Source organism: Taurulus bubalis (genome assembly GCF_910589615.1).
Source record: "Taurulus bubalis genome assembly, chromosome: 6".
In the NCBI taxonomy this organism is placed as follows: Eukaryota; Metazoa; Chordata; class Actinopteri; order Perciformes; family Cottidae; genus Taurulus; species Taurulus bubalis.
Window position 1 is genome coordinate 6,570,575 of NC_136594.1, and position 26,313 is coordinate 6,596,887.

Genomic DNA, 26,313 nt, shown 5'->3' on the forward strand with positions numbered 1-26,313 from the left:
CCATGTATAAAAAATATATATACATAGCAAATAATTGTATTTATTAGCAAAGAAGGGGCAAACTTAAGACTGATCTAACATATTCTCCTCCAGTTTAAAATGGTCTCATTCACAATATTATTAGTTTATTCAATATCATGTTTTCTTTGCGCATAACGGATGATAACTAAGTGATAGAAACTAAGAATATGACGTGTATTTAACCTTCTGCTGCTGTCGGCTTTGTTAATATGTCCCTTTTAGTAAGATTGCCGTCGGGACTTGTACAGAAAAGAGATTCTGGCGCTTTTTCAAACACACGACCGACATGTAAAATTGGCAGCACATCTACGAGATAATGTGCATGTCAGCAGAAAAACATGAAAGGGAAAAGAACATGCGACACGGGCAATGTTTCTTCATGAAAAGGTTAAAAAAAACCTAATTTTTGAATACATCTATGACTACAAGACCAGATCTTCCACAGATGACGTCAGATTAAAAACAGGACCAGCTCAAATGTTCCTTATTACTTCACACAGTTTTTAGTTTGTCATTCTACACTTTTCTGGCTCAAAATAAAAGTAAAAATGTAACATCAGTACTTTTATTTCCTCAATTGTAGCAATGTGTAGTCTTTAGAAGAAATTTGGTGGATTAATACATGTCTTCCCTTTCATCAATAATAGATAGTTGGAGAGAGCGATGCACTTGTCATGCATTAAAATGAGTACAAACTCAGTTTTTGGTTAAAAATTAAAAGATTAAAAGGAGACATTATTCCATCATTACATGAGGTCGTCTAACAAGGCTTACCAATGATTGTCTACTACAGTCATGTGTCATTTTAATGTTTCAGGTCTTTTGAATAATTGAGAACTAGAAAAAAAATCCCATCGTATATTTATAAGGACGGCCCAGTCTTAGCTCATCTCACTGTGCTATGTTCCTGTAACCCTGCTGTTTGTACCGTTTTGAGTCAGCTACACTTAAAATGTGCAGTTTTTAATTCAGATAAGTTTATCACATTATCAAATAAATCCTCCTGACATGTACAAATATTGCTCTGACTTGCTATCTGATTGATTATAATCATGTACTTTGCCAAGGCAAGCTCTTTAACTGGGACATTTGTTAGGTTAAATCATTATTATACATTAAAATGTTCACATGCTAAATAGAGTTATGTGCAATTATAATTTAAAATCTAATGGAGCTTATCAAACTACACCTCACAATATGGCCTCGCTCCATCTTTCCAAGGTCAGATCTGTCCTGCCTGAATGACTGTACACGTCCTCACCTTGGCACGGCTTTACAATAACTTCATTTTCAAGCCCTTTCTTCCCGTTTCTCGCGACAACCCTCACCTTTTTGCCTTTTAGTTTCCTCCGCAGGGGCTCTGCCTTTCTCTGGCTTCACGTCTTGCTGCATAACAACATAAACAATAGCCTCAAAATCAAACACAGACACACAGCAAAAGACATTCAGACAAACACAGAATGCACAATGCAGTCCCCTGATGAATGACGGAGTGTGTGTCCTTTCTGTTTGGCATTGTCCTTGTTTGTTCATATTTATTACCAATGAAATATGAATGACAGAACTCTCGTGGACATTTCTTCCCCTGGTTCCACACGTACCACAAGCATGCAGAAAAAAAGAAAAAGGATTTGACCAGAAGTGTCCCCCAAACATTTTTCCCCATTGCTGAAATTTTGATGTGGAAAAAGGCTGTTAGGCTGTTAAAAGACTATGTGTAGCAGGAAGGCCTTTTTTATTGAGGACAAGCTCGGGGCGCTTGGAACTTGAAAAAAAATGATATTTCAAACAAGACCTTTCCATCATCTTCCTCTGGCGAATTAAAGACAACTAACCTCTGTGTTTTACAATACCCTGCCTGGGTGGGTGGATAATGAGGCACACTGTGCGTTGGTAAATGAACAGCAATCTCTGGCAGATATAAACCTTGCTGCTCCCAGGTCAGGAAAAGCACATTTAAGTATATGATTTGAAAGTGCACCTGTGTTAAAAATGTTCAGAGAGGGTGCACTGAAACTGCTTTGAAATTAAACCAATTTCTTATTTTATTTTGTTGTAACTGTAGTAGAGGTGCAAGGGCACAAGTGTTTCGGTATTTGGTTTGGTTTATTGACAACCTTTGTCATATATATTCATATTTATTTCTCAGACTCTGAACCAGAAATCTCCACTTCAGTAGCACTTTACATACACCAAACCCTCCAGTTTTATTCCTTTGTTTTTTTCATATTTTTCAGTTTGTTCATATATCATTCAATGCCAGATTTAGAGAACTTTTTATTCTTACAAACATGGTAAAATGTTTTAATTTATGTTGCATGGCTGTTAACAGTATTGTTTGACGTATGGGATACAAATACCTCTGTTAACAAAAAGAAACAATCATTTTGAAGCCAGCTTTATCCAATTTTTAGATTTGTTTATCCACTTTAGTACATATATACCGTAAAAGCCGGGTTACAAGCCGCTAGTACCTTCGGTGTTGTCCCCACTGTAGCAAGCTAGCACTGCTGCTAGCTCCCCGCTGCTGCTACTGCTCACGTCCCCTCTGCCCGAGTCGGGCGTTGAATCCGGGCTGGTACCGCTACCTTCGGTGGTTGTCGGGGAACTAGCGAGAGCTAGCGGAGAGCTAGCAGCAGCTCTAGCTGGCTACAGCGGGTAACTAGCGGGCACACTCACCGAAAGTAGTAGCGGCTTGTAACCAGACTTTTACGGTAATAAGATTGCTTAATTTACATTTTTTAGAAGATGTATATTAGAAATAGTTACCTGGGGAAATGTCATGCTGGTATCTATTAATTAAATTACCCTATTCACCTGGGGCGTCTCCCCTCGTGATGATAACTGGCATTTAATGTCTGACATTAAGAAAAGGGACACAAATAATTACAAACAAAAATTGACCATTGACAAACATTTGTATGCCATAGTACAAGATTCCAGAACATGTAATCAAAATTTCATCAAAGTCTTTACATTCTTTCCTAAAATAATTAGCTGGGATCACTATCATCCAAAATCCTATGTTTAATTAAATATGACGTGCTAGGTCCTTCTCTTGAAGCCTGTGAAGCTGTAATTACTGACACCTGCCAACATGACGACAGCTTTAAGCCTCTAACCAGATGGTTTGTGCTACTTGAAGGTTGCGTTTTATGTTTTTTGGGGGGATTAACAGCATAGTCGAAACACTGGATCCATAAATCCATCCACATTGCAGGGCTTGTTCTACACATGTTCATACAAAAGATGGGACGTGGGTGTGGCGGAGTGGTTTAAAAAGGCACATTTGAGTAAATTAAAGTACAGACATTACTGTACTTTTTTTTGCATAACAAAAACATAAATTTTTCAATGTGCTTTTTTAGGCACATTTCCCAACACTGGTGGTCCCGCCAGCGTTATTTGCAGTCGACAAACATATAGTGATACAAGAGCCATTTCTAAGTTGACTTGCAACACTAGTTTTCTGTGTTAAGTTTCCACGATTGTAGCTCGGTAGCCAGCTATGTAGAAAGATGATATCTTCATTCTTAAATCCTGCCTACAAAGCTCTCATTGGTCACTCCAACTGGAGGAAAACAACCATCAATGGAAACAAGCCATACCTTTTTGAATCTCTAAACATCCTAGTTGTTATGGCCAATGTGGCAGACCCAAAGGCAGGACAGACAAGCGACAGGGGAAGTTGAAGAGGCTTTATTGTGAGACCACAGATAAGAGAAGTGGACTGGTGAGTGGCATTGGCAGGCAAGTAGGCAGGGAGGCAAATGATCCTGGGACACAAGGAAACAACAGTTAATCACAACCCCCCCCCCCAAAAAAAAAACCCACAGGGAATTGTACTCACAGAAACCACGGGAACTACTGAGACAACAATCTGGCAAGAAACTGGGAGGAAAGCCGGAGTTGATATTCTGTGGAGTTGATGAGTAGATTGCTGGCAGGTGTGTGCAGAGCAGGGAGCCAGGAGAGGTGACGAGCTGATTGCAGGCAGGTGTGTTTGAGGAGCAGAGCTGGGACAGCCAGGAAAACCACGCCCACACAAAGACAAGGAGAGACAGACAGACGGGTGCTGCAAAACACAGGGGAGAGGGAAACTCAAGAAACACTAAGGGGTTCATCCCGAGTCTCTTATTTGTCATTTCCTCGCTCCTTGCTCCTCGCTTTAAACCAGAAGTTGTTCTGCGCCGCCATCTTGGCGGCTGTCCCAAAGCTCTTATTTCAGCTCTGAGAAGCGAGGATACACAAGAGCAGCCTTCCCGGAAGTCTTTTAACGAGTCTTTATCCTCTGTGGATATCAGTTATTGATTAGACGCAGCTGATTTCATACCGGAGTGAGGACATATCACGTTTTGTATTTGATTTGTTTTCCGATTCCTCATCTGGTTAAAATATGTTAATTGAGGTCTGAACAACAAAAGGACCATAAACAACTTCATTTATTAGAAAGATTTTCTTTTCTTTGAACTGTTATTTCCCTTAATAGCTTTTATTTGGAATACATTTGAAGTCAGAGAGAGCAGGGGAGAGACACTTTTTACATTATCATCATTTTCATTCAGCCACTTGAGTCTGATTGTTCTCGTGCAATCACTGTGATGAGTTACATCATTTTAATTTCCCCCGAAACATCTAGCCTAATTAATTCTTGCCAGTGTTCAAAAGACACCATGATAATATTCTGGGTTGTTAAATAAGTATTTTTCAATCAGAATATCAATAAATACAGCCACAAATAATGAATAAATAATACAAACATATTCTTCCTGTAGGATTCAGTACACAGTATATATACATTATGCAGGTTGTTAAACAGGTAACGGGCTGCAGAGTGAAACACTGCTGCTTTGACAGTGATGATAACTGACACAAACTCAGTCGAGTCTCTACATCTGTTAAAGCTGATTAACAGCTGATCCAGCTGTGATCAGATTATTTTTACATCACCTCCATGAAAGTGTAATCATCTGCCTACGAGTACATAGAACACGAGCAGGCCAATTTCATATAATGAATACTAGTGAATGAAAAAGTAGTGAGTTTAGGACACTGCTTTGTGGCACTCCACAGGTTGATACTGCTGGTCAAAATGTTATTGAGTAAATCTGGAAAAAATACACTTATCACAAATCCTAAACATGTACATGGGTTAAAAAAATCCCATAATTCGATTTTTTAGGGAAGAAAAGTTTCCTCTTTACAGTCATGTATTTCCTTTAAAGGTTTGATTTGTGACTATATCAATGAGACTATTGTAAAGCCTTTAGAAATGTATCAAAAAGCCCTACATGTCCGCTCCTCTGAGGTTGATTGCACATATTGGTGCTTGATGAATGGAGATGTTGTGTTTTACCTGTTTACCTTCTCCAGACCACACCTGACATGCTTACCACAGGCAGCCACCACTATTACATGCATACAACATCACCGACTCGTCTCAGTGACACATATGCCACTGCACTATTCATTTCTGTTAGTAAACAAGAGCTAAGTAAACTTTGATGAAATGATTCAAGACATTTGCTGCCAATCAAACCAATTTGGGAAAACTACTGGCAACGTTTTTTAAAAAGAAAAGAAAAATACACAGGAAGCAAGCAAACGGCTTTCTTTTCTCCAAGTATTCCACACCTTTTAAAACATTTCCAATATGTGCTTGAAGACGTCACACCACCATCTGCAATGTGTTTTAATTTTTTTTTTACCCAACTGAGACATAACTTAGCACAGACTGCTGGTAATGTGACAAGCTTGGCTAGCTTCTCGCAGTACTATTGCAGCCAAATAAAACTAAGAAACAATATAGGTGGGTGGCCCACTCTTCTTTTAACTTTTGCACATTATGTATCTTTCGCAACAAACATGAGGATGAATTGCTCTTCTCTAAAAAGAGAGTTGGGAAAGCGAATCGTTCTTCTTCCTCAACTTCCCTTTTTTCCCTTTTTCTTAACGCTAGACCCTAAACTCTGGCTCATTTATTGGCAATCAATAAATGTATCTGAAAAAACAAACAAATAATCATTTAAAACATTACATCAAAGGGGAAAAAAACATAATTTATCGATTGTATATTTTACACATGGTATATATATATATATATATCTGACAGATCATGCGTTTGCATGAGAGTCAAACACGCATCACGCTCTGGCTACTAGCGACTTAGGACAAGACTGCTAAACAATGTAACTTGACAACATTGGCAAAGTCAGTCAATACAAAACCGGAATGTGCATTTTATTTATCAAACAGATGCACCGGCCTGGAAGCGCGGCTTTCCTGTCATCTGAGACATAGCTTGTGTGCAATCAGTGAAGTGTGCCTCTCTTATTCATGCAAATGCATTTAGCATTTAAAGGAGCATTGCACACATAACATGGGGAGATTTGATAAAAATGGCTGACTGCACATTCTGTTACATTTATTAAGGCTCACCCACTATGTTTTGCCTCTGCAATACAGTAGCAGCTTTGAAATTGTATATTAAAGGTGTGGTGGGAGAGATGAAAATTACTAATCCTGCATTCTGCAGAAATCACCATGACAGCAGAAATATGTGTAGGAGAGCTACAGTGAATTATTTAGAAATGAGAGTGGGAGCTTCTTAGAAAGAAAAGTATTTCAGTTATGAAGAAACACTATATTGCACCAAAGAGGGTGAAGAGGTGTGGTCGTATAACCTGAACCTAAACTCGAGCATCCTCTTAGCTAATGCATTGGGGTGATTGCACACTTGACATGTAGTTGTGCTGGCATGTATTTTTTAAAGACATTTTACATGTGATAATGAATTTCAACTCTATGTCTACACATCAACTATCAGAAGGTACAAGGACCCTGTACCTTCGGTGTGATGGACAAGCCCTCGGGGCAGCTGAACTTCTCGCTTCGTTAATGTTGGACTGGAGCAGACTGGACACTAGTGACTCACTATCTCCTCTCGAGGTGCCGGTGGTATGACAAGACAAGACAGGACCGACTGGGGCTCATACCAGTAGATAAATCTGTAAAACAATACATAGACGTCTTTGACATAATGTCAGAACTGAAATTTCTTCACATTCTCTTGATGTGAGTTTATTTCTTAATCTTTTGAACAAACATTCTGGTCATATTACACATTGCATCTTTACTTCTACTGCATTGATTTTTAATACACAAGATCATTTTATAGCAATAGCTACCCAACTTGTTTTCTCAGCTAAAGTTTATTCAAAGAAGTTAATGATTTGGAAACTTAACATTTCATTTAATTCTTGGCTTGATTTATTTAATTGTTTATTACCCCATCGTATCCCCATTTCACCGCTGAACAGCATCTTTGGAGATCTCGTTTACATGCAGAATGCACCTAAAAGACAGTCCCAGTTTCTGATAATTAGCGACTGCTTTACTAAATCAGACGGTAATTTAATGTAGATTGAGAGCAGAAATATGTACATAAATCTGGCCCAGACACTTTTTTTTGTTTGGAACTGGGTTGTATGGATATTAACAAACCAGATTGAAAAAACAACAACATTTGATGATGAGAAAAATGCATTTCGACCACTAGGAGGAGAAATTCTGGTAGAAACGGGGTAGCAAGTCATCATTTTTGGCATCTTTGGCAGCTGTGCCACAGCACACAAAATACATTATCATATGACATATTTTTCAGCCTTGAGACTAAAGAGATTACGCCCAACTGTTATCTCATAATTCGCATAATTTGGCATAATTGGCATAAGTTTGTGAGTAAAACATGAATGTTAAAGTTTGATACTTTCTCTCGCTCAAGAAACTCACAATAAAGCAAATATAAATGAACTAGATTTAGGAGTGTGGACTTCTATGTGCTCTCTGGGCAAAACGTTAGGCTCAACGACACAACGTCACCATCACCGCAATGTGATCAGATGATGAAGGGCATCAAAAGATGAACAATACAAAGACCTGACGTTTTTACCGACTAAATAGTGGGTATAAGATCACATTTTCACTTCAGTTGATCCCTCTCCAGAAGCTCATTTAATGCTGGCCAATGTTTTTGTTTTGCTGTTTTTGCATTTAATGGCTCCACCGGCATTCAAAGAGCCAATTATGTAATTCAATGTTGAGCTTGCACATTGCACTGAACACTTACAGAGACCATTACTGGGGAAAGAAGCAGATTAGAGTAAACAACGAGATGAAATGTATATGAAACAACAGTGCTGCTAAACAAAAAAGTATCCGATTGGCCACACATGGTCGTCACAAATGAAGGTACTTTTTGGGAACGCTTCATGAACATAAAAGGCTTCGTATGATGGAAGTAACAATTGTAGCCTTGAATCGATACTCCACGCAAATAGATATTTACATGTAGCCACCATCTTGGGAAACGAGTGACAGGAACGTGTTTAATATGAGAGTGGACAGTGGAAAGTTGTAGCGGAAGCAGAAGTTTGACACGTTTCAGTGGACATTTTGATGCATTTTAGTCCACAGTGAAAATGAGTTTGCATTCATTTTGTTGTTCATGAGAAAACTACAAACCTGTACAGCCCCAGTTTTGTCCCACAACGTTTGAGTGTTTGCTACTCAAGACATATTTCGGGTGGAGTATCTCTTTAAGATAATTTGGGGAAACAAGGCCCACATAACCGCGAGCCTAATTTGTGTTGTCATCTAGAGACGCTGTGTAAAGCTGCTTCATTGGCAATGAATGAAGGAATGAAATTGTGGACTGATAGATTTAAGCAATTACACCCACATGAGCTTTATTTAATAGGAGTTAGGGCTAGCATTGCTGAACCAAAAAATGTGCTTATATCCAAGGAAAATCACTCAGGGTTATGTTGCACTGTGCACAAAGACGTCGTCTGATTCATTGTCACTGAAGCAGCTTGAGGGCCTCTTAATGCCAGCTCCCTTTTGAGCACAGGGTGTGTTGTTTCCAGCTTTGACACAGACATCATTTTCACAAATCTAGATTTAACTTTAGCTGCGGAAATAAAAACATTTTTAGACAAGCCTAATTTACTGCTTAGAGGCACATTTGTACAATTTAGGAAACATGTTTTGATGAGCACAAACAAAAGCTCCCTATGTTTTACCGCAGTAAATCAGCAAGCGGATACTACTCGACCATTAAAAGAGTGAACAGCCTTTAGTGTTGGCAGGATACTAGAGAATTATGCCACTGAATGTTACATTATTAAGATCTTGCATTTTCCAGTTTTGTGGAAAAATTAGCATAAATGCTAACACAGAGGGAAACAGTTACCCGTTAAGACATCTCTTTTGGAAGCTTATCACAGGAGTCAGCGGATGCGATTTTAAGCACAAATGCAAATCCTAAAAGACAGAGGGGGACCCAAAGTTTTACATCTTCTGTGTGTTGACTATGTTGGCTCGTAGTAACGTTAGCTCTGACGCTAACTCCAGGGAAAGTTAGTGTAATCCTGTCCCATTGGTTGGAGCTGACGCTAATTTCCTAGGACAGGAGTGTAGCGGTGTGTGATTTAGCGGCGTATGCTAAGTGCTGCAGGAGCTGCAGGCTAGTCTGTGGGCACCAGGGCAGAGAGAGCAAGCTGGGAAAGTACTGACTTGACTAACTGGCCTGATTAGACCGGGTGTGAGATGACATGGATCAGATATACACACTAACCCAGTCGGAAAGACAGATTGGCAGAATTAGAGAAGAAAATATATATATATATATTTCGAGAATATGAATAAATATAGATGATGAGCATACGTGGGTGCAAAGTTAGAAAACGGAAGAAAAAGCAAGGATGAAGAGATACAGAAACAGTGGGTTGCTTCTGTGGACGTGACGTTTCCTCCCGGGGTGTTTTCCAGCGCTGCTGGACTGTGGTGGTGTAAAAGATTGGCTGAGATGCTACGTAGCATTCACATCATGGTTTCATTAGCTCTCATTCAGCCCGAGGCGTTTCACACTGCATTTCCTCTACTCATCTGCCTCTCTTAGATCTGCTCACAGTACAGGGAAAAGGTAATGCGGAGTAAGCCAAAGTGGGAACGGGAGCTTGAAGTCCTCTGCATCCGACTGGAATTTGGTTAGGATATACAGTTGAAAGAAATGTTATTTTTCATCTCGGTAAATGTTATTGATTGATGGAGACGTTTGAGTGCCTTCAGCGATTTGGAATGTTTTCCCTCATACCCCAATGACTGGGGTAAATCAGATTACATTTATTTCAGGGTTATTTTATCCATTAATAGCTGGCACTTTACTTTGAACATTGCCCACAGGCATAGATTATGTTCAAATAAAGGCAGACAGTGGAAGAGAGATTTAGGGCGTCTCATGAAGCCAGATTAGCGCTTTAGCGGAAAAAATAAAGTTAGGTTTAACCCCGCTTTTCTAATGGTTGCACATTTTGAAACTGAATTAAGTGATTTTTTGAATAGTGGAGGACAGAAAGAGGACAGTAGACTCCCCGCCCCCCGTTTGTGCCTACAATGTAATCTTGCACTTGAGACTCACACTAATAATTACATTCAGGCCACATATTTGAGTCACACTGTTTTTATTAAAGATAAATACCAGGTACCTTTGAGAAACCCGGCGGGTCATTTTACAGCATTTACTGCCTTTGTGAAGGCATGTTCTGAATACAGAAGACTCTTATATCCTGATGATCCAAAATATATTCTGTCCACAACACGGCAAAGTCGATATTTAACTCGTTTCACAAGGTGTGACTCAACCTCTTTTTAAGCAGACAAAGATAGCAAGAAGTGGGAGTTCTTTCTTGTCTTGTAGGACGGAAAATACCAGCATGAAATACACACAGAAATAGGAAATATTAGAAAAGAAATTGATTTTAGATAAATGAACATGATAAGGTGTTTCAGTTTATGTTTATGCATAACAACGCTCTCTTTTTTTATCATTATGCATGCACTGATTTGTCATCATCCCCTCTGTGTAAACACACACAGGAGGGTTAGAAAGTCCTGAGAAGAGACTGTTACCATGTAAACACCTTCAATGCCGGTTATGCAAGATTCATATTTTTTTATCAGATTGAAGCAGATAATGAAATAAGGACAATATTCTTTTACCATGATAGTTTGCAAACATACAAACGCCTGACAACATGGCAAAAGTCAACGATGGCAGCAATGTGGGGTTCAAGTGTCTTGCTCAAGGTCATTACATTACATTTCATTTAGCTGACGCTTTTATCCAAAGCGACTTATAATAAGTGCAATTCCACCATGAGTACAAACTCAGAACAACAAGAATCAAGAAAGTACAATTTCAATAAAGTTAAACTACAAAGTGCTATCAGTAAGTGCCATCTAAGGGCTACTAAAGTGCTACTACGGCGCTACCTTCCTTATTCAAGGTGTAGTCGAAAAGGTCACTCTGACATGTGCACAGGAACCACCAACCCTCCTGAGTATGTCTCACCTGTACCTGTGACAGAAACCTGTCAAAGTACAGACATGTTGTTATGGCCTTAACCCTAAAACACTAACATTAAAAATAGTAACACCATCACTAACGTCGGGTGAATTTCACCCGATATAATGTACTTGATAAAATATACTTCTCATCCAAATATATTCAAATACAACAATACAAGGCAAGTTTAAATACTCTTCTTTTATTTTACCCTATAGAAGTTCTCATAAAACGATAAACAGGTATCACAGGGAGACCCTGAAAAAAGGCTAAAAATCCGGTGAAAAATTAGGGAATCGTCAATAAAACATGATTAAAAATATAAATAAAGGAGCTATAAACTTGTTATTTGGTCCACATGTTCCTGGGACATGTGATTATTGTTAATTAATGTTAAAAGTCAACGTTAAAACCCATCCGGGAAAAATAGTCACACTTTCACTAACGTCGGGTGAAAATCAGCGGTCGGAGCAGGAAGACACCTTCACTAACGTCTGTGAGCAGCATGAAGCTACAGAAAGACCCACGCAACTCAGACAAAAGCAACACAATGAAAATAACGCAACAACAATTGCTCGGGTGAAAATCACCCGGCGTTAGTGTTCTAGGGTTAATATATGAGCTTTGTGACAAAAAGCCAGGATTGACAATTTGTCACATTTTCTTTTTTTATTGGTAAATGTTTGGTGTTTGTTTGTGGTTCACAGGGTATGATGGGTGTAGTGGGCTGGATGTTGCTCCTACTCTCCCAGATGATGGTGCCTGCGGCGTCCCAGAAGCCTCCAGGTCTCAGTGTGGGCGTGATCATGGGCCAGACGCGCCACATTTCCGATCAGGACCTCCGCCCAGCTCGGCGCCCTGACGATGCCCTTGACGTCTCCGTGGTAACACTGAGGATCAACCAGACGGACCCAAAGTCTGTGATTACACAGGTGAGAAAGGCTGCGCACACTCACCAATAGTACACACTTACACACACGGCCGATAAAACACACACACGGTCTCTTTTGTTTCCCCGTGTCTCCAAGGTGTGTGAGCTTCTGTCGCGCTCTCGTCTCCATGGCCTCGTGTTCGCCGATGGCACTGATCAGGAGGCCATCGCCCAGATCCTTGACTTCCTCTCCGTTCAGACGCAACTTCCAATCCTAGGAGTCCACGGAGGCTCCTCTATGATTATGGCTGACAAGGTGAGTGACATGAGTCGCATAAAAGCACAAACACAAAACGTACGCCTGCGTTTCTTTTGGGGATACACAGTGTTTGTGTTTTGGAGATTAGGGGGTTGTAATCCCTTATCTCAGCCACTTAAATGTTGATAAAGCTTTTCAACCGACACCTACGTTAGCAGTTAGCTCAGACACTTATTCAATTTACAGACTTGGTATTTAAAAAGTCACATGACCTGACATGCAGCTCACAATTCAACATAATCCACAGGGCTACGGCATGAAAAATGAAATGCTCCATAAATCACACAATATATATTGTATATATTTTATGTGGTGCATACTCTGTCCTCAGCTGGCAGGAATCTGAATGTAATGATGATGTCACGTGAAAACGCAGCTTTTGATGAATGTTACATCTTTCTACCCGCAAGTTACTTTTAGCTCTTTCAAATGGATGTCGAATGGATATTTCGAGGTTGTTTGAACCAAGATCTGACGTGGTTCACTTACGATTTATATATAAATGTCCGAGGATGTTGATGTCAGCATGTTGTAGATTAGAAAATGACACACTAGGAGGTTTTGGAAGCTTGTTTGTGCTATCACTGCTGCTCCGTTGGGTTATTTTTTTTGTTTAAGTATAGAGGAGAAACACAGCCAACGCACTGGATTGATGGCTGGTATCACTCCAAGCTGTTTTATGTAAATTAGCCTCAACTAAAGGTTACATATTGCACATTTAAAAGTACAGTATTCATAAGGTCAGTAAAAGTCTTTGCATAGAACATTCAGCATTCTCTGGCACATCTTTTTGTATTTCAACAGATGATCAAGCATTGTTTAAATATGTAATAATGCATTTCGCAGCTTGGACAAAAACTGGGCTATGCAAAGCCCCGCAAAATATCCTCATCTGTATGTAGCTGTATCGCATCTAAAGCTCTCTGGGATGCCAGAAAAATAGACTTGCAGTTGTGAAAGAAAAAAGAGAAGATTTCTATCAAGATTTAATTTTTGTTTTATTTTGGCGTGATGCTTAGTGCAAAGTTGGGGATGTACATCTCTTTCTCAGTTGAATTCTCTCTCTGCTACTGACTCTGTACACCTCGCTAACTGACAGACAGACTAAAGAAGCTTTGATAAAAACACAACTGGTTCTTTAGCTTTTAAGTCTCTCAGGGCAATGCAGCCAAAACACAGGAACCAATAACTGCAGCAATACGGCAGCCTTTTGAAGTAGTAGTTGATGGGGGATGCAGTATGTGTGTGTGTGTGTGTGTGTGTGTGTGTGTGAGAGAGAAAAGACCAGAAAAAAAGACAAAGGTAGGCAGTGAGAGTTGGCTCGAAGCTTTGGGGAGTGACGCTGCAACATGAAGGTCACCGGCTTGAAGCTCCCACTGGTTATATAATGATAGGTGGAATATATAAATTGTGTTTTTTCCTGCCTTCAATCGCTGCCGTTGATGTGCCATTAAATGAGGCACTTAACCCCCTGTTGCTGTAATTGAACCTCTCAGTGGCCAAAAGTACAAGAGTGCGGTCACTCTCGGCAGCTCCCAGGTGTAACTAACCGGCCCCCTGCAACTATTCCTGAGGCTTATCCTGTAAATAAAGAACTCGGACTGCCTGGTTTAAATTAAGGCCAACAGCAGCCCACTGGCAGGCAAGTACGGAGGCTCAGTGAGTCAGCAAATCACTGAAAAAGTCGGTAGATTGGTGCTTCCTCTCAAGTTCTGATGTGTGTGGCCGTTGCCGTTCTTATTTATCTGCACCAGAAGGGCATAGTTCAGATATGTGGGGGAAAGGTGTGAGAGGATATTGATGTTTTTCCTCCTCTGTATCGCCTGGATCCATATTTGAATAATTCCTTTGCGTTTTGCAGTTCTTGCAACTAATGATTGTTTTCATTATTTGTTGATTTTCTTCTGGGTTAATCAGCTAATTGTTTTTTTTTCTTTAAATTGCTACAAATTGGTGAAAACTGCTTAGGAAAGATAATACATGGGAATACACTTCAGGAAACACTTTTTTATTATTATACATAGGCTGCATTATACACATTTTATTGAGAGAAGGTGGTCTTAAACTATCTTAATCTAAATCTAATGTCATAAAGAAATTGGCACTTTCCAAAACACAAAGACAGTCAATTTAAAATGATTTAAAAAAGATGAACCCAGCAAATAAATGACTCAACGGATTCCTTGATTATCAAATATGTGGCAATTATTTATCCGCTGATTGACTAATTGATTAATCAATCACTCGTTTCACTGTACCGATGCCGTGCTGTGTACCGCTCCCGCCTTCCCTGGTGACAGAGCCAAACGAGAGCATTATGCAGGTGATGAGGACTCTCGGTGAGGCTGACACTTCTCACCACACGGCTTCTGCTCTGGCACTGCTCACGGCTTTATTAGCTCCTCTCAGTCATTTCAGAATACAGTACACATGTGAACGGCAATGGTGTGAATAGATAGAATTCAAAAAATAACCAACAAACACTTTTTATTATGTGAAAAAAATCTGTCTTTTTAATACTGCTTCGCTGTGAGTCTGTTGCTTACCTGCTGTCAGTGGCGTTGTGGTAATCTGGAGGATCGAAAGAAATCCCAGTGGGCTGGTAACAATTCAGCCTGATTACTGTGGGCTAACAAACAGTATTGTGCTTTTTGCAGCCTGAGCATGCTGAGCCTCGTGCTCTCCGTCTCCACACACACACACACACACACACACACACACACACACACACACACACACACAGTGTGTGTCGCAATCAAGTCTATAGTATGGGAGTGGAAAAAATTATCTGCTCGTCCCTTGTTACCTTGGTTATCCTGGCTCTGTGCAGGAGCAGTCTCTACACATGATGTTTTAGATGGAGAGCAAAAAACAGAAAGAAGAGAAGGGTGCCAAGAAAATACAGAAAAAGAACTTCGGCAGGCAGGCAAGTGCTCTAAAATAATGGATGTACGTGGAGGTGGGCAGTGCAAGTGTGAAATACTTGGTGTTAAAGCAGCATTAAGCTGCCAAGAAGCAAACTTAACTGTCATGATTTGTCACATTTCATGTAAAGTCTTTCTCCACTTGTCATTTTTATCAATAGCTGTCCGCAGAGCCATCACGCTATCACATAAACCAGAACAGGCATCCCTGAAATCTGTAATAAATAAGATTGTGGAGAGCAGTAACTCGCTGCAACGACTCCTCTGGTTTTAAAAAGGACAGTTTTTATTTGTCAAGATTTTCCAGAGTTTACACACACAGTTGAATTTCTGAGCTCAGTTGCAATTTGTTTTTCCCCAAGAAACTATTTCTATATTATTAACTGCTTTACAGTCGAGGATAAAAGTGTTCATTTCAAGTGAGGTCAAACACGGGCTGTTGTTGTTTAGTTGTGTGGTTTGGTTCCCAGTCAATAGGCCTTGCTTTGGGATCCACTAGTTTATCTATTCATTTCTCCACCTGACTGAGTCCACCAATATCAGTGTATGTGTAATACATATGAACATAAAAACCCTTCAGGCTTCGGGAAGTTCCCTCCTCATACAGACTCACCATCACCACCTTACGCGATCATTTATGTCCTGCGCTGCAATTAAGTCCCACTCATCCGCCGCCTGCTGTTCAACAAACTGCCGACATCATGCGTTAGACCCCAGACCCCCATATAAACAGCTTCCACAGATGTTTAACATGAAGAGTCTTGGGGGAAAACAAGAGCAGCTCGGTGTGCAAATGTCTAACAGTACTAACACACATACGCGTGAATGGTGTTCGCAATAAACCAATGAATGAATAAAAGAAACCACGAACGTATAAATAATAACCTACGGGCATAAGTGGGCTTTGTTTATTGGGTGTGTGATTTTAAAATGAAAAATCGATCTCCTAGCCGGGGACGAACCTTGCCATTAATATTGTTTCTTTGCATTCCAGCGTTTGTTATTGCCTCCACTTCACTTCTCCTGTCCAAAAGACATTCCGCCCCAACAGGACCGGCCCTAACAAATCGATGAATCATCCATTTGTGTGTTGTGCCAAACCCATTATTTTTTTTGTATTCTCCTAAATGAAAACAAAAAGGATCGATGTCACAACAGGTTCAAAGCTCTCCTCCTGTCTCCCTCCCCCTCTTTCAACCTTCCTCTGCTCCCTGTAATGCATGTCAGTGTGGAGCAGTCAGGAATAATCTACGGGAAGTCGGATGGTGTGCTGTGAGACGCATTTAGGGTCCAGAGTTGACGTGGAGAGAGGCCGTGTGTAAACCCAGGAGAGCCACAGGATTAGTTTGGAATGTCGTACTTCCATTACAGAGGGGGCCGCTTTGGGAAATAAGAAATGTTGTTGGCTTTACCTCACCCTCCCGTATGCGCTCACTCATTCCCCGTCGACCTGGTTCCTCTCGTCTTTTGACTCATACTTCCCGGTGCGAGTGGGGGTCAGGGTGCGTAGCGTAAGAGCACGAACATGCTGAAATGGAGGGTTGTGAATTAAACATGCGTGTTCTTTCTGCTTTGGTGGGATGCTGCTGCCCTGGGTGTCTGTGTATTTGCATGCGCGTGTGTGTGGACGTGTGACTGTGTGTGTGTGTGTGTGTCCCGGTCTGGGATGTCCCATATCAGTAGGGGCCATTTGCCCAGTTTCTCACTTTAATATTTACCACCTGCTCCCCTCACCTGCTGTCACTTGCAGAAGATGCAGTCATTTACTCTCTATAAGCCCGTCCCCACTTTCACCTCTAATTTCGTCTCCTCCGGCCCCGTGTCTCTGTCCTGTTGCCGTCTTTCTTCGTCTCCCCTGCCACCCCCCCTCCTCTCCCTCTCGCCTGTCTCTTCGTTTTGTCTCTCAGTCTTCACCCGCTCTCGCCTCCGCGGTTGTTTTTTCCGCGGCGGCTCGGCTTGTGAGAGGAACAGTCGGCTGTTAGAAGGCTTTGGGAAATCTTGCTATAGCCTTGAACCCCTGTGACGCAAGATTAGATGATGGGTTTGTGTGCCTGTGTGCGAGAGAAAGAGAGGGAGGGAGGAGAGAGGGAAAGAGGAAGTAGCTGGGTTTATATGGTTACTATGGTGATGAAACCCGACTACAGCGTTTAGTACTGTTGTGCCTCTGCGGAGGTTCTCTGGCTGCGTTTACACCACAGGTATTCACATCAATATTACATCCATATTGTGATAGGAGACTAGATATGCTCTTTGGATATCGTAATATCAAGTGTCTTTTCCTGTTTTTTTCTTGGCTGCATTACAGAAATTACAAGAAATGTAATTAAAATCTTAGTGCTGTATCAAATGTGCCTGTTAGTTTCATATTTAGTCAACCCTCATCCTGTTTGTACATTTTTTGTGAACTAAATGTCTGGTTGAGTCTTATCTTAAAACTGTAACTATTGTAATAATGTTTTAGTCAATGAAAGTAGTTTGAGATTCTACGTTTAATCTTGTCATTTCTTTCGTCCACAATATTGCATATTGACATCATCCCAGTTATTGTTCAATGACGGTTGCTGACAAACACAGTTTTTGTTAATGAAATGATCACTGAGGGTGTGGAAGTGACTCCACACAAGTGTGTTCAGGGAGAGCTGGTTAGCTTAGCTTCAAATATTATTATTTTTAATTTGTAAGCGATAATGTTACGTTTTTCACAGCAGGTTTTGTGCAGGAAAACTTACTGCCGAGTGACTTCCCAGTGTGTTGTCTTGTCACTGGGAAGCTGTTAGGCAACCAGAAGAGACCTTTTTGTCTGAGATAAAACATACTATTATGTAAATTAGATAGAGGCTGTCTCTTGCCAAGAAATGCCAAACAATACAGTAAGTCGAGGAAGCAGTATTGACATTTGCGTTATTTGATCAAGCAGGCAACTGAAAGTTAACGGAAGCAATAACTTTACTGCTACACAGCCGATGGCCAGGGACAATATTGTTTTCCAAAAGCCCAATATAGGTCGGCATCGAGGGCCAATATGTAAAGCAAAAGATTTGTTTTCAAATATAGTCGACTTGGCGTGAACTTTATCTCCTACCGTTTGGTTGGAGCCTCTGTTAAGGGGGTTAAAATATGCTGAGGATAAATATAAAAACTCAGCCATAGTGTGGGTCATATGGTGATTACCCTCAAAACAGCCTGCATTATACTGTGCACATGAATATCACATAGACTTGGTGAACAGACATTGACTTAACCTAAATGCACAATGAAATCTCCATCTGCAGTGGAAGCAAACATCTGCCAAGTTATCGCTCAGCTAGCTGGTACAGTACATCAAAGAGCATAATTTATGTAATGTTATACATCGTTCCATAAGTAAAGTGGAATAAAATTGAATCAAAAAGAGAATTAAATATGTAGAGTATATTTCCTTTTACAGTATTTTTTATTCTCAGAAATTAAACTTGATGCTAATGCAGTTCCGATGGTAAGATCTATAGCTAAAAATATCTCATGTGTATATAAAGATGAGCCGCATCGATACATAAAATGTATTTTAAAAGTGTACCGAAAAGGAATCTTAAAATGTCAGACTTTTTTTTCATAATATCTGTTCTGTTCCATATGGCAACTCTTTCACAAGGCAGTGCAAATTCAGCTTTAGTGGATGTCACTCAAACAGAAACCCTGAAAACTCATACAAAAACACAAGTTTTAAGATGTTAAATAAAAAACGCAACAGCAACATATTTATCCCAGAAATTGTGACAGAAAAGACCTAAAATATCCACAAGCCGAGTGTTATATAGTCCCATTATATCTGGAAGGAGACGGACATCTGTTTCCCCAAAACATGGCAACTCACACCAAAACAATCTAGATTGATAATTAGATAAGAATACAAAATATGTATATTTAGACTTTGGATGAACTGACCCTTTAATTCTTCATTGGTTATGACTTTGGCTGTAACACTTGGCACTGTGTGGTGGTTGCCATTCAGAAGGGGAAAAAAAAGATTCATAGATTCATCACTCCTCGTCTTGTTGTCTTGTGTTGGAGTTGTTTTCGTCTTTGGAAGGCAATTTAGATATTCACTGCAGTTTTGGCTATGAGACAGTCACGCCTCATCATCCCTTTTTAACTTGCCGTTCCGTGCTTTTCATCTTTGGTCGGTGATGTTCCCTCTGCTTTTGGCGTTGACTCTACTTCTCAGCACACTTTGCTTCTCTCTCTTTTAGTCAGTTGTCTGTTGACGTTTTGTAGGTTTTCACATCAACCGTTATCGATAACGCAGCTCATCTGTTCATGTTCCTTCCTTTTCCGATGCTGCGTACAGGACAGTTGTGTACTTGAGAGCAGAAAAGATTTTTGCTTTACTTGCCAAGCAGCAGTAAAAGCCCTTTACCACCTGACAGATGTATTAAAGTTCAAACTTGAGATTTTTGAACACATTGAAGTAAAACAAATGCTTATGCGCCTCCCTGCTTTTAAAAAGATGTTTTTCTTACTAAATTTTTCCCTGGACCGATCCACTGTGAGCTCCTAAATGCCACAAAAACTACTAAGTGAAGAAGAGCAGTAAGAAAAAAGTGAAAAATAATACTTTTATTCATTTCTGGTCCCTAGGTTGGCAGCCGCAGAGCCCTGGCAAAGTGCACTTTACTCATATCTTTTAACTTGCTGCAATCATCTTTGTCGTAATCTCTGAAGTGGTTTTCATTGTCATAGTACAACAGCTATTACTGAAATGTTGATGATAAAAGAGAACACAGTCTTTTTAAGAAGAGATGTGCCTACATACCCTCAGACCTACGATGGGAAATCCAGTTTTTCTTTTCTGGGAAACTGGTAGATGTAGACAGAATGCACAAAGTGCTTCACATTTACTTCAATGCTGCTGAATGGATCACCGTCTTGAAGGATGAGAGAACAGCAATGCTTCGACTTAAAAAAATGTTAAAAAGCTGTAAAGAAGCTTCTCAGGCAAAAATCACACCACCCAGCTCCCACTCTGCACATCTCACTGTAACACATTATTGCTTTAAGGGAAATTAATTTGCATCTAATAAAGTGGACATCCTGTCTGAAGGGTCAACGCAATCCATTACAGCTGTTTCCACTGTGGTGCCTTTTCTAGCACTAGAGAAATCACAGCTTACCTGCACAAAGAGCCTGTTCTGTCTGCGTGCCCATGAAGCAGTTTATTGGATGTAAAATAATCAAGACCAGGCCAATTTGGGAAATGATTGTATTTACCTGGCTGTCAGTGTAAGCTGGCACTCATATCCAACTATAGAGAGCACATATTTCTGCTTGTCTGGCTCGTATGCAAACACAATTGGTGCTGCATGCTTTGCAACCATTCGCAGTAACCAAACAATGGTTGCTATTTGTGCGTTGTGGGCTTTCGTGTGTCTGCTATTTGTAGCAATTACAACAAGATTAACATACCAATTACAATGTTGGCCGTACACAACTGATGCTGGGCTACTAGAACACGCACAGCATTACAGCACTTAGTGGTCAACTGCTTCGAAGCAGGGCCAGTGGGCCACACCAAATTTAATGTGGGGAAAGTCCAAAGATCGAGTTGATTGGTTTGAAGTTTCAAGTCTTTATTTGTCATGTGCACAAATACAATCGAGTAGTCGTTGGGAGTGAATATTAATTTGATTTATTTCCTTGTAATATCTAGATATCACAAATCACAAATTTTCCTTTGAGGGCTTTACAATCTGTACATAAATACTTACTCTCAGGCAACAATGCTACTACAGTTAAAATATAATACATATTAATCAGAATAACATAAAATAAATAGAAGATAAAATAGAATACGAAAAACTGTGTTGTGTGCAGGTGTAAACTGTTTGAAGAAAGTTATGAGACAGGAGTCAATGGTACAAATAGGTCTTTTGAATAAAGTGTCAGCCGTTAGCTCACCAACTCCAGAAGACGCCCAACAAGCCCTGCGAGTAGTGACACAACTTCTTTTCAGGCCCTTTTTTGGTTCTTGTTTTTAATGGTTATTTTACAACAAAAAAAACACTCTCCCGTTGCACTGCTGTTGGATACACAATCCACAAACAAAAAACAGCCCATGGTGAAACTCTCAGCATCATAGAGAGTTGGCTTTCGGTTGACATTGACAAAAATAGTCAGTCACAGCTGATATCCGACAGCTCAGTCTTCACGGTCCAGGCTAGCGGTGCTGCCGCCCAATCACAACAGCCTAAGCCTCTGCTTTATTCCCTCAGTGGTGACGCCGGCTCACACAAGTCAGCTTTGACACTGACAACCAGTGGCGTTCATGGGGGCAGGAATGGGTTGCCCTTTTTCCTCTTGGGTGCAAATTGCCCTTTTCAACTGGCAATCAAAACTATTCAGGCCCTGCCCTGGCCCTTTCATAGGGCATGACCTTCTCTGGCTCAGCTGAGTTGGAGTTAGGGCTTTTATATTTATTTCTTTTTGCCCGTTCCTCTGAAAACCGCCTGCGCGTAACGCTGCCGACAACTTGTAATCAAATGTGAAATAATCCACAGTCAACTGTGTGCCTGTAGAGGGAAGACATTTTGGCTGTCAGAAATGCCGACGTCAACTGGAGTGCCCTTAGTTCATCAGAGTCTCAGGGTGGGAAATCAAATGTTATCTCAAATAAACTTCCCCCACAGTTCTTTCACCATCCACTGAAATCAAAGTATGTCACCGGATTTGAACTACTCTGTTGCATCTGGCCACCGTGATAACAGCCAGAAGACATGTCACCTCTTCCACTTATATCGTGCAGCTGAGAATCAGCGAAATGTTAAAGGGTGCAGACAGCTTTTTTTCCACTCATATATATTTACTGTCACTATAAAGCCGAGCACAACTTCCTCACAGGTGTTATTTGAACCGACGCGTCACTGTTAAATTATTCCGGTGTGAACATAAATCAGAGGCCGACCAAAGACAAAGAACAGAGCAGAAAAAGTTCATAATGAATACTGCTTTTTGCATTATCGACGCAACGACACTTATGGGAGGAACCGGAGGATTATTAATGTTGTCGATATGCACCCATCCTGACAGTTCAAAGCCCTGACTGGGGAGCAAAAGTATCAGTAAGAGATGTCCAGATTTAAAATGAGATTTCATCAGATTCCGGATGAGATGAGTCACCTTGACGTAACAAACACCAAATTAAATAAAACTTCACTGGAGTAAAACTCATTTCACACATCGAGACAGTTATTAACACTTGAGGCCGTGTCGAACTTTCTTTTGCGTGACTTCTTGTGTGACTGTGTTTTGTCCAAAACTCCATTAATTGGAAGGTAAAGCAACAGACGTCTCCGGCTGGCAGTTGTGCGAATGTCTGTTTCTGTGTTTCTCTGCTTAACTGTCTGCGTTGGCAGCGAGAATCACTTATTGTTGTTTGGCTTGTTGGGGAACGGCTGCTGGAGATGTCAATCTCTCCTCGGCAGAGCTGCTGCAGCTGTTCAGCGCTCATCACGGGCGTCGCGCTGTCTGTGCCGTGCGATAGAGCAGCAGGATGTCGCTATCAGCCAACAGGTCTCTCTGTCTCGCGCACAATGAGAAAATTACCTTCGCTGGACCTGCTGTCTTTGCAGCTGCGCTCTTTTTCTTTCTTTTGCGGTTATGAGAAAGTGCGCGAGGACGCAGTCTCGTTTACTTAACCTCAAGCACACTTCAGCAGCGGTCCTGCACAAACCAGCCTTCTGTATTATTATATCTTTATTCATTTATCCATCCCTCCACTGCCATCTATGCCACCCTCCTTCACACACACTTCACTTTCCAGCTTTTCCTCCCCTGCCTCACTCTCTTATATCCTTTTATTTTTCAGTCATCCTTCATGTCTTTTATTCGCTGCCTATTCTTCTCGTCACCTCGTGCCAACCTATCCCCTTTCCTTTTTCCCTTTCTCTTGTCATCCCCCCTGCTCTCCTCCTTCTCTCACGCCCCAGTTGGGGAGCACAATGAGATGGCAATGGCAGAACTGGTGTGTGTGTGTGTGTGTGTGTGTGTGTTTTGTCTATGTGATGTCACACTACAGCAGCTCTATAGTAGCTCTCTCTTTTTTAATCCCTGTGCTCACAGACCACACTGCTATTTTAAGATTCTATAAACCTTTTCAAAGAAGCTTCAAGGGGAAAGCTTCGCCATGGACTGTGTACTGAGTGTGTGTTTGTGTGTTTGGGAAGAAAGAGAGTGTGTGTGTGTGTGTGTGTGTGTGTGTGTGTGTGTGTGTGTGTGTGTGTGTGTGTGTGTGTGTGTGTGTGTGAGGGAGTGTGTAGGTAAGTTTGTATGTGTATGTTTCGGACCAGCTGATAACTCTTATCAGCTATGCATGTTAGAATTATTCCTAGAAAAACATCCATGCATTTAAATCCTTTTTTATATAGAAAACTTGTATCGCTGGTAAACAAAAGTCCCCTTTGACTTCACTGGTTCGAATTTAAATCTATTTGCGGACTTGCTCTGTATAATCCTTTCTTTTTTTTTTCAGAGACTATTCTCAGCTTTCACCTGCACATGTGCCTTTCTGCCGAGTACAGTAACGTACATTTTAGAAACTCAAGCAAAAGCTCAAGTGAAATATTTAGAGGCACCGCTGATGTCATGATAATAAAACAGGCAAGATCTCCAGACAATAAACCTGGCAGGAAACCTGCCGCAAAGTATATCACATGCTCATTATTGCCACTGCAATACAATATCTCCAGTGCTGAACTGTCTGAACTCTCGTCTTGAATCATATATTAATCTATTACCGGCACAGAGGAGCGGCACTGTACTCTGTCTATCTGGTAGCACTTGGTCTTCCATTTCTGAGTCAATCGGCCCTTTTAAAGTATTAACACACGAGTAGAGAAGCCAGCCCTGGCTCAGCGCCTGCACCTGGACTCCTGGGAGAGAAAGGCGTGATAGAGGAAAAAAAAACATCAGGAGACGGTCAAGTTCATGACAGAAATGAGAGATTTGTGACCTCACTTAGTGAAAACCCAAGGGCTTCAACAAGTCCTCAGGCCTCAAAATACGTTGTTAGATGATCTGCTGCCTCTCTGTTAACTGCTTAGTTAAGGTTAGGGATGATAGCAAAGGGATTATTATTATTCATTAAGTAGCAATAATTGAGTCCACTTTTGGGCAGCAGAGTGATCTGTAAACACAACCCTGGCATTTGATCACCTAATAACGTTGTTATAGCAAACAGCTGCCTATTTTAACAACCAGCAGGCACAGAATGAAGCATTAGCATTCATTTGAATTCATATTTGTGGCAAGGCGACAAATATCAATCCAATAGTTACTCTCCTTTTTATCTCTGTTTTGATCTCCCTTACCAATTCTCAAGGGAAACACCAAAAATAAATAATAAACAAATAGCAGGAAACGAGGTTGATGAGAGCGGGGAGAGCGAAGCGAAAGGTCCGGGCCGTAGAACCAAAACAATGAGCTAAAAGATGCTAAAAGATGCTAAAACGTTCCTGAAGGCAGAGTGAGGGGTGCTTCTCTGGGTTTCTCATTAGTCATTGGACTCATTGCTGTTATGAAATATTGATCAGTGCAGCGTTACGGTGGTTAAAGTTAACAAAATCACTTGGTTAAAAAGTCCTGTATTATGAATGTAACTTAAGTAAATACAGAAGTATTATCAGCTGATTGTACAGTATCAAATGTAAAAGTACTAATTATGCAACCTTTCTCCTCAGTGTTACACAGTGTATATATATTATAATCTTGGATTACTAGAACTTTAGAATTTACATGTGCACAGAATGTTACTGTTGTAGCTGGTTGAGGTTTTATATACGGCTTCTTTAATCTATAATATCGTCATATTTGCATTAATCATGCTGTTTATTTTAGTAAATAGTTTAGTTTTCAACTAGTTACACCATGAAAAAAGCTGTGTTTCTGAACCAGCCAATCTTATGCGCCATCAATTCTTTTCTTTTCTATTAAAATAATTCCGCAGCATTGCTAAGCAGTTTAACGTTTGCCTTTGCAGTCTACTGGTATGCCCACATATTACAATAAAAGTATTTCTGTTTCTGCTGCTCTTAAATTCAATTAAACTCTACTGCAGTGCATGGCCTAACTTAAAATATGAGAGTCAAATAAATAATGGTTATTACTAGAAATATGCATAATGCAAATATTTTTTTTCTTTTCTTTTTTAATCACTATTTGAAAAAGCGGGCAGCAGGCTGCTGTTGGTGCATTGCCGTAGTTCAGTGTCTGGCTCAAAGACACATAGGAGGAGCAGATAAGATAAGATAATCCTTTATTAGTCCCACAGGGGGGAAATTTACAGGATAAAACCAACCGCCCAATGTGTGGCCGCTGTGATATATAAATGTGTAATGACACCTATAATTCCAGCAGTTAGAGTAGTGCACTGCAACAGAAATTGGAAACACTTCATTCGAGTAAAAGTATGTGGATACTTTAGCACTGGACATAAACCCAGTCTGTTTTGAGCTGTTTAAACAAGCGACCGGAGCTGCCGTCCTCTGGACTGGACGGTCTCATGGGTCCGGTTCCACACTGATAAGTGTCTCCTGCCCTCCTTCCTCAGAGTGGCACCAGTGTTTGCCGTACCAATGGCCCCTCCATTTCTATTTCACTGGAAGATTCTGCAGTCCCGAGTCGCTTTGAGCTCTTTCTTTCGTAATAGAGACTGTCTCCTACATCAAATCTTCAACCTGCCTCTTGACATTATCCCCACAAGCCTCCTTCAGGGATTTCTTGATATTGTCGGCCGGAGTGT

General features: G+C 40.6%; 1 protein-coding gene across 1 annotated transcript in view; it reads left to right on the forward strand.

The window, feature by feature from the left end:
* grin2ab (glutamate receptor, ionotropic, N-methyl D-aspartate 2A, b) overlaps positions 1–26,313 on the forward strand; it is a gene marked incomplete at both ends in the record, with an annotated part of 91,265 nt that overhangs the window by 10,372 nt on the left and 54,580 nt on the right. The window contains 2 exons of the mRNA XM_079219709.1: positions 12,136–12,360; positions 12,457–12,615. Of these exons, the coding sequence (XP_079075835.1) occupies positions 12,136–12,360; positions 12,457–12,615 (384 nt within the window). The remainder of the gene's footprint in view (positions 1–12,135; positions 12,361–12,456; positions 12,616–26,313) is intronic.